A 9,536-nucleotide genomic window follows, 5' to 3' on the forward strand; every position below is an offset into this window, starting at 1 on the left:
ACCTAAACGTTATGCTTTATATTCAAATTTCCCTCTCAGCGCCATTAATCGAACCTATATTGCGGTAACGCTATCGTAACTATGTTCGCGTGATCAACGGGTCACGTTATACATATGATATATTTATTTTCTCATTTTATACCTGTTTGATTTACTAACTTGAAGAAGATATTTGAAGAAAATGATAAAATTATTAGAAAACAATAAATATATTTATTAATAATAAACTAAAAGCACTATCAAAATGATTTATTTCCATAAAATCAACTTCAATCTGACAATAGGTTATGTTAGCAGTATCTGTCGTCAATTTGCTGTCAGATTATATCAACAGAATCAGCATGGTTTTTGTCGCCGATTCTGCTCTACTAGCAGATTTCGTTACATTTTCTCTACAAATATGTCAATCTAATTGAATGTAACAGATTCTACATCAAATCAGTCGCCATTCTGGTTACAATAGGTTATAAACGGGCCAGGCATTGGACAAACTCTAGCTGTGCAAGTTTGGCTGACTGGGATAATGCAATTGAAATATAAAGACAGGAGACAGAGAGGAAATTTCCTCTCTGCAGGAGAATTGTATGCCACGTTAAAATAAATGTCATTATATAATTTTTATAAATAGCGTGTCCGAAAGAGGATTATGGCGTCGATAATCTGACATAACTGCAAGCAATGTTGCTCGTATACATTTTCGAAACAATTACGAAGAAGGAAATAAAAATTTGTACATATCATTCAAAGTTCGTCGCTCCGGCTGATAGGGTCAGGTTAAAAATTTAGAGTGGGGGCATCACAGATCACAGAGGCACTACAATTGGGCGTACATGAGTGCGTCCACGAGAGATGCCGTCGCTTCGTGTTTCGAGTTTTTGCACGACAGCTGTGGGGCAGACAACAGCGCGCTCGCGCTCAAGTCAAACATTCTACAAGATCAATCAAAAACGTTCTACCGATTGCCAAAAACCGAGAATATTCCAAACTTTATTTCTCTCAATGGCTCTCGTCTAACCTCTTCCACAGTAGGTTATGGTGGAACATGATGAAAGGTGGCATCACTGGGGATGTGTTGGAAGCACGGACGGAGCCGTACTCATTGATATGACGCCATTTTACTAACCTTTTCGGCGCGGATCGCGACGAACCACTCAAGGTGCTCTACTTTGTACCGTTTCCAGAGCGTCCGATTGTATCGTTTATCTTTTACGAGTCGCGTACGGTTATACGTAATTTCAAGCAATTCGTTCGAGCCGGAGTTTACCGGAAGGTACGCAACCCTCGTTACACTGGAATCATCCTTGTGTTCAACAAAAGCTTATAGCAATACTCTCTTGCTAAAACTCGTTACCGTAGTGTCCGGGTCTGATGTGTACTCTCGTTCGTCTTATTTTGACATTAGTTTCATCGTAGTAATCTGTTTTGGTGGGAACTCTGGGGCTGAATCATTGTGGAGTGATGGTCACAGCGAAGGGCTTCTTGCATGTCGTACCATGTGCTCAGTTTTGTAATACCCTTATCAGAGGTATTATATTAAATGCTTGTTATGTTATAGAGTACATATTAAACATAATGAATATTCTATCTTCTATACGTTAATATTGACATAAACAGGAATGTTAGATGTAAGCTTGAAGTTTACATTTAGTAGCGAAGTGAAGTATTTGTATTCTAAAAATTATGGTACCATAGCTCGAGTCTTGTACAACTAGTAATTGAAAACTTCTCCTTATGTTATAAGGGAATAACTAAATATACACATAGAGTATAACACAACAGGTGGCATTATACAAACATCAGTAGACTGTAGATCTTTATGCAAAAATAAAAATTGTCTACATCAACTGCAAGAAACATAAACCGAATAGAATATTATTTCTTCTCATAATACTTTTAGTAGATGAAAAATAATATATTGACATCTTCAATTTTAATTGTCTTACAAATTTAAGTTTCATGTGCTCAGCTTTGCTATAAATGCATAAAATCCATAGTCTATACATCGGATATATAATCAGTTTTATATTCTTCTTGATCTTCAGTCTTGATTGATATATACTTTCTTTATTAATACCATAATTTTATTACATATAATTCTAACAGTAGATATATAACTTATATTTAATAATTAACGATAGTAGGCTTCAATTGAACTATACAAACATCATAAAATATTTTCTATTATTTAATATTGACTGTAATGAAGATTAACTTAATACACATATCTGATTAGTAGTATAATAAATATACTTTTCTTTTTAATAGTTTTGTACTAATAATTATATTATATATTACAGAAAATACCGCTGTAACGAAGCAGTGCTATTATGGAAGATGAAGATGGTGAAAGTAAAGTTGTGGATATGTGGAATCTTTTGGGAGAACAGCAACTTAAGGATACTTCTCTTGGAAATTCATTGAAGTCTTCAATCGATAGCGCATACAGTGACGTAATAGAAGAGGAAAAGAAACAATTATTACGATACAATTCAATCGCATCCAAAGAATCGTCAGGGAAAAACAACAGTGCAGGATCAAAAATTGTGTTTAAAGGTTTCAAGAAGCGTATTCTGGCGCAAGCTCAAGAAACTCAAACGAATACATCAAAAAGTATAGTGCAGGAGCCTCAATCGCCTCGTTCTAATGCATCGTCGAAGAATAGCAAAGAGAAAAAGGCAGAAATCAAGCGAGGCAAAATAACAGAATACGCGCAATATTTAGGCCTTCAACCGTCGTTGAAGAACAAGTGTTTAAAGTGTCACTCATCGTCGAATCTGTGCTCTGTATTAAAACAAAATTTGTGCACTTGCAAATCCACGATGACACCAATGCCCAGCACATCGGAATCATCCGCAGTGTCGCATTCTCCCAACTTTAAGATCACGAGGAAGGTTTATCTATGCGCGGCGTGCGGCACTTACTTCGAAAATTGGAATTTATTTTTACATATGAGAGACATACATAAACGTCATATATGTTTATTTTGTCTTGGAATGTTCGGCCAGGCAGAAAGGCTGTCGTACCACTTAATTAAAAATCATAGTGTTCCAGAAATGGCGTTTACATCGGTCGAAGATTTTTACGGTGCTTTTAAGGGGTCATGTTATTTAGTTTGTTGTACTTGTGAAAAGGTTTTCTCGGAGACGGACAATTTTTACAATCACTTTTGTTCACCGGCGTCGAAACAAGACGTTACCGCGTCTATATGTACCTTGTGCAGACAGACAGGTTCGCACGCGAGTACGTGTAGTAGTTTAGCTGCTGATACAAGTAAAGAAGTAAATTCTGCTGTGTCACCTCTTACGCAAACAGGTGTAATACCGACGCATATACTTGACAGGACTGTGAATACCGGAAATAAATTTGTTTCGAGGAAATCAATAAAAAATAATAGGTCTAAGCATATAGAAGATGGTGTGATTATTCATCAAAAACTGCATACATACATAAGAAAGACAAACAATAAATCTGGGACTCAATTAAATGAAAGTCCACCTTTTAGTGATATTACGAACAGTGGTGAAAGTTCGCAGAATGAAGTTCACAATGCGATTAAAGATACAGTTTCAGAGACAATCATGGAAGTCTCGAAATGTGTTGAAGATTCTTACGAAGGGAAAGAAGAAACGAGCGAAGAAGAGGTTCCTCAAAATGATTTCGAAACGACCCCAGCCCCGTTGACCAATGTAACCAGCCATAATAAGCCATACGATAGTGTAATAGAAACTATTATGGAAGTGTCGCGTTGTACAGATAGTGTACAAGATTCAAGATTATCTCCTAAACAAGAAGATACAAGATTAAACGATACATTAGACACATCCAATAAGGTAGAATCAGATTCCGACGAAACGGACAAACACGATACAGACATTTCGAATTCAACAATTGAAAGTAATAGTAGAACGAACGAGCTTGATATGGAGCACCAAGAAATTGAAAAATCTGTAACCGAAGATAAAACAATCGAGGCTGCGATAGAAACAAAAACTGATTCTGGTTCGCAGACCCCTGAGAGTTCTGTTCACAGTCCTGTCAACCGATCGCTGTTTAGTCCTCAACATGAATTACATACATCGGATCCACAAATTAAAGAAGACAGTAGTCAAAATGAAACGAAAGAAAACCTAAATATACCTAACGAATCTCAATCTTCAGTCTCGTTTAACGCTGTTCCTTCTTCCGATAGAAGTTTAGTTATAAAAATATGTACCAACAGGAACTCTCAGTTTTCTGTTACAAGTAATAACGACAATGTGGAAAACCATGATACTAGCAAAGAGTCGGAAGAAAATAATAATGCCGAGAGTCCAGTAGCGGAAGACAAAACATCCAACACTCTTGAAACGGAAAGGGACAATAATAACAGTGATCAGGCGAACGATGGTGATAGTGATTCCGATAGCTATAAATTAGCAGTGGTGGATGGTAATCCTGATGAGATCGAGGAAGCAGAAGAAACTGACGAAGTAAATATGTCAGAAGTTAAAAGTAATTCAAATATGGATGTCGAAGAAAATGGAAGACAAATCAACGAAGTTGCCGATGAAACAACAGCTGAACTAGATACAACCGAGAAACAGGAGGTCGATGAAGAAGTTACTAATATAAATCATAACGAGGAGAACGATGTGCAAACTCAAGTACAACCGAGCGACGGAATTGTGCTGGCTGGAGAAGACATTACTTTTATCGATCTTAATGTTGACGGGATATTGGACACTATAGAGATAGAAAATCTATTGAAACAGTGCATAGAAGCAGCTAGTCCCATTTGCGTATATTGCAATCACGCACGCCATATAGCAGTGAACGGTAAACAATTAGGGTTACACATGCTCGCGGAACATAAATTTCATCCTCAGCATCCTGCTATAATAATCCAACCAGAACAATTTATTGCTAGAGTGAAAAGGTCTCTTGACGAGTTAGACTTTCACTTCTTTAATCTAGATTCTTACAGTAGCACCACTGGTACCTATAACGTTCCAGAAGTACGGACATACGAGTGCTTTCATTGTAGATTTCATTCTGCTGTACACAAGGAACTCTATTTGCATAACCGAAAGATGCATCAAAAGACAATCTTAATTTGTATAATGTGTAAATCTACTTTCTACAGTTATAGTGAATTGCTTTGTCATTTATGCCCCGGTACGTATTCTCCGAATATCAATGTCAAATATAGGTGTTGTCTCTGTCCTATGGGAAGCCTACCATCTGCATTTAGACTCATGGTGCATCTAAGGAAAAAGCATCATGCGTGCGATGTCTGTTTGGAATCTACCGGGAATCAACAACGCCTTTCGAATCATGTTTGGAAGCACAAGCTGCATCATTTATGTTATAGATGCGGCATTGCGTACAGAAACAAACCAGACATTACGAAACATTTATTCTGGAAACACGGAACGGAGAGTGTGTTGTGTAAAAAATGTTTACAGAAGAAATGGCCACATATTTATCACTTCTGCATACCACCTACAGCTTTCGGTTGCGAAGAATGCGGATCCAGTTTTTCCAGAGCCGTTGCTTTGAAAGTACACAAAAGGTTACACTCCGGAGACCAGCCGTACGCTTGCAACGAGTGCTCCGAGCGCTTTATTTCTCGAAAATTATTGACCAAGCATGAAGATGCTCATAAAGAACCACCGGCTAACATAAATCTTACAGATTCGCTGAATCAACAATTGGCAACTGACGAAGCAAAATCCGAGAACGAGAAAACTGTTACGGCTGACAATGTTGCGGCTACATCCGACTCTACAAAGGAACCCAAGGAACCCGTGAAGAAGGTCGTCGACGTGTACGATCTACCACCTTTGAATCTTTCCTCTGAAAGTGACACAGATTCCGAGGAAGAGAAGGTTGAAGTGAAAGATCCTAAAGAGACTGAAACCGCTAAACCGATAGAAGAAGCTGCAGTAGCTTCTCCCGTAGATCAAAAATCTGCTTCTCCTGTGCCTGCTGCGGACAGTATAGTAGAGGTCGAGCAGAACGAAGAAGAGAAGGAACAAAGTGCACAAATTATGGACGGCATTTGGGACAACTTCAAAACGTACACAGCCAGTTTGCAGATGAAGGAATCGGGTACCGAGCTCCCGGCGAAAGAACAGGAACCAGAGACTGACGTGGAGTACTTGAACAGTATAATATTGGCCGACCACGATTACTGCGTGGTATGGTCGAACAAAGAGAAAGAAAACGAGAAAGAAAAAGAAGAAGGAGAACCAGGGTCTAAAGTAGAGGAGAAAGAAGAAATAAACGTGAGCGGGGACCAAGATTGCGCGAGTAAACCACAGAAGAGCCCGTCCGGCAGCAATGGTTTGCAGAGCGTCACCGAGAGCGATCCGAACCGGAAGAAAGTGAAAAGTCCAAAGAAGAAGAAACAGAGCGGCAGTACATCGTCGAGCGACTCTTCCAGTGACAGCGATTCGAGCAGTTGTTCCTGCGGAACGAATTGCAGCTGTAGCAGCTCTTCGTCCGGCAGCTCTTCCAGCTCCAGCAGTAGTTCCGATTCGGATAGTTCGACGTCGGACGGTTCCCCGAAGAAACAGTCCAGTCGGAAGGAACGGAAAAAGGAGAAAGAAGCTGCACAAGAATCGGAATCGGCGCACGTCGACGTGGAGAACAAACCATCCGCGGAGATGGAGAACGGAGAAGCACCGATCCCGGCGGAGCCTGTTTGTCTGCCGCAGTTGGTGTTAAGGGAGTCCGACCTGGAGACCGACGAGACAGAGACGGACGAGGATTTCTACGACGAGCATCCGCAGCAATTGGCGAACAAGCTGCTCGCCGAGAAACGGAATCAATTGCTGCTTCTAGCGGCGGTTGCACCGGCGTCCACGGAGTCCGCGATACCGTTGAACAACGGCTTGACGGACGCGGACACCGCGATACCGTCTCCGGACCCTGCCCCAGGCACCGCGGAGGACCAGCCCCAGCAGAAGAGGAAAGTCAAGACGAAGAAACGAAAGAAAGGGGAGAGGACGAAGCAACGTAACGCAGCGCCAGCTGTCGAGTCTATTAAATTAAACATTCCGAAAGCGTTTTACCAAAAGAACCCGGCGATGATGCAGCAGAATATGGCGGCGTCGTCGCCGAGTATAGTTGTGAACGACATGCACAGTATGAGCACGATCGTGGAGCCTCAGATGATAGGAAGAGCCGGCCAGAATATTAGCGGTAGCGGTTCCGAGACGGAGAACAAACGTTCGTCGAAACGGAAACGGGTACCGAAACGGTTCTACGGCGACTCCAGCGACGAGGAGGCGGAGAAGCAGCCGACGATGAAGTGGAGGAAGATGGAGACACCCTCGTTCGCGGCGGTACCGAGTCTGAAACCGCTGCCACCGAGATTGTCCTTCGGTGGGAAGACAGTGGCGTACAGGCGTATGGAGAGCCAACAAGAGAGCCTGAGGATCGCCACAGCTTCCGCAACGGAATCGGAGGAACCAGCAGAAAGCAGCAGCGATTCCAGCGACACGGAAATCGAGGCTAGCCAACAGATACAAACGCATCTGCCCGAGAACAATCCGCCGATACCGGAACGGCCAGTGAATCTCTACTGTTATTGTCAGTGTCCGTACGACGAAGTCTCGGAGATGATCGCCTGCGACGGCGAAGACTGTCGCATCGAATGGTTTCATTTCGAGTGTGTCGGTATCATGGTACCGCCGAAGGGCAAGTGGTATTGTCCAGACTGTAGAAAGAAACATGATATCGTGCAAAACGAGGATTACTTTGACTGATAGCAGCGGATGGTGTCTGCGTGTTGAAATTGCTTTTTAGGCATACTCGATGGTGACCACTCGACTCCTCCTCATCTCCCTCTCTGACCCTTGGAAAGTTTTGGACGATTTAACAACAGACTTCGATTGCTTAGAGTGTTCTTCTGATTGGTAAAGGTTTGAAGATCCGTATGATATACATACATATATATATATTCTGATCGACTCGAGTCGCTTCATCATTCGTTGAAGTAGTTACAGACATTTTCGAGAGCCTCAATTCACTAATCGGATATGTATAATACAGCATTCATATACAGAACGAATAATATTAACAATTCAGACTGAAAAAAGAATATAAATATCGCGTTACGTTACGAATAACTTTATAAAGTTGCATCGTTAGACTGTTATTTATTTTTTAGAGTAAGCTAGCAAATTTCCAGTTGAAAATTCATTTGAAAATGCTCGCGAGTACTGACACTACTACTGATATAGTAAATACAAATTTTTCTCGAGGAATACTGGAAAAAGTTTAAACATTTTTACGGTCGTTATGTTTTTAATCTTTTTATATTCTTTTTTCGCATCTCTGTAGAAAATCTTGAAAGAAGCGATTTTCGGACTCTAGCTGTAACTGAATAATTCTATTAAACTTAAAAACATTTTTACCGATTCCACAACGAATATATATTTTCGAAATTTTCAAACGTTCGACATATATTTAACGACGTGAACTATGTATTTTAATGTTATAAAATATCGTAATAACATTTCTTTAGGAACTTAAGACATTCTTTAAAGGTTAATGATCATTAGAATTGTTTTGAGGCTCTGAAAAAACTACCCTCTTGTACCACCATCGAATAACATTCTAATTAATCGCGGAGCAGAAACTGCCAGGTCGACTGGTCGAACCGAGAGGAGATCGAGTGGCCGCCGTTCAACTCTAAACGTTTCCCTTCTTTCTTCTTCGTAAACAAACGAATCGTATACTGTTCCACGTTGATATTTTTCTTAAGCTGATATAACGGTAAACAAAACAACAAAAAAAAAAGAAATAAGAACAAGAAATGTTTGTATATAACTGTACATACGACTTAGCGTTTAAAAATAGCGAGGTAAGGTTTTTTGTGTACATTTGTTTGTACTTCTTTTAAACGACGAAACAAAAAAAATTGCGCCGTGTATAAAATTGATTAGTCTAGCCAGTCTAGCCGATTAGGCGGTTCAGCGTTCTAGAAGAAAACCTAGGCTATGTCGTAGAGAGCGAGAAGAACTTTCCGGAAGTTTCTAGGCGTGAGAGGGGAGGGCTGTTTTAATCAATTCGAATTCGAATTTCGCGTTATCGTGGCTGATACGACTGTCGGCGGCACTGCTGGCGGTGTCTGTGCCCCGTTTCATGATCGCATTCCTCCTAGAATCAGTACTTTTTAATTGTCTCCCGAAGTACACACGAACGCGATACACTTAGCGAGCTTTAAACTGATTTTTTCTTTCCTTCGAATGCCGCGCGGTCTTGTTTTCTCATTGCTTCAGTCGGCAAAATTTGCTACAGTCGCGCACGTTATGGTTATTATTCCTTCCCCCCCCCCACTCTCTACCCTCCATTCCCCGTTTATTTTCGTTTTTAGTATTACATCGTGAGAAGCGATCCTCCTTCGCTGCGTATTTCTTATATCGATTTCTCTGCGATTCTCTACATATATTTTTTTTTTAAATTATTCGACGTATCGACGAACGGATCTTTTATCATTTTCTAGTCTAGCTATCCACTCGTTCCTGGCAAACGAAGCTCCGAATTCG

General features: G+C 40.7%; 1 protein-coding gene across 3 annotated transcripts; it reads left to right on the forward strand.

The window, feature by feature from the left end:
* Window positions 1-640: 640 nt before the first annotated feature.
* Mesr4 (misexpression suppressor of ras 4) lies at window positions 641-9,512 on the forward strand. Of its 3 annotated transcripts, none has more exons than XM_076426321.1 (2): window positions 641-1,525; window positions 2,298-9,512. In XM_076426321.1, exon 2 carries the CDS (start codon window positions 2,328-2,330, stop codon window positions 7,749-7,751), a length of 5,424 nt encoding a protein of 1,807 aa, XP_076282436.1. In that variant the 5' UTR covers window positions 641-1,525; window positions 2,298-2,327; the 3' UTR covers window positions 7,752-9,512. The 3 variants fall into 3 exon arrangements, with proteins under 3 accessions (XP_076282436.1, XP_076282437.1, XP_076282438.1); XM_076426322.1 differs by having other exon boundaries at window positions 641-1,270; XM_076426323.1 differs by having other exon boundaries at window positions 641-1,156.
* The last annotated feature ends 24 nt before the right edge of the window (window positions 9,513-9,536 follow it).

Source organism: Lasioglossum baleicum, chromosome 6 (genome assembly GCF_051020765.1).
Source record: "Lasioglossum baleicum chromosome 6, iyLasBale1, whole genome shotgun sequence".
Lineage (NCBI taxonomy): Eukaryota > Metazoa > Arthropoda > Insecta > Hymenoptera > Halictidae > Lasioglossum > Lasioglossum baleicum.

Excerpts from the sequence above, each read along its gene's own strand:
- Mesr4 (XM_076426321.1), top strand. The coding sequence starts at position 2,328 with ATGGAAGATGAAGATGGTGAAAGTAAAGTTGTGGATATGTGGAATCTT.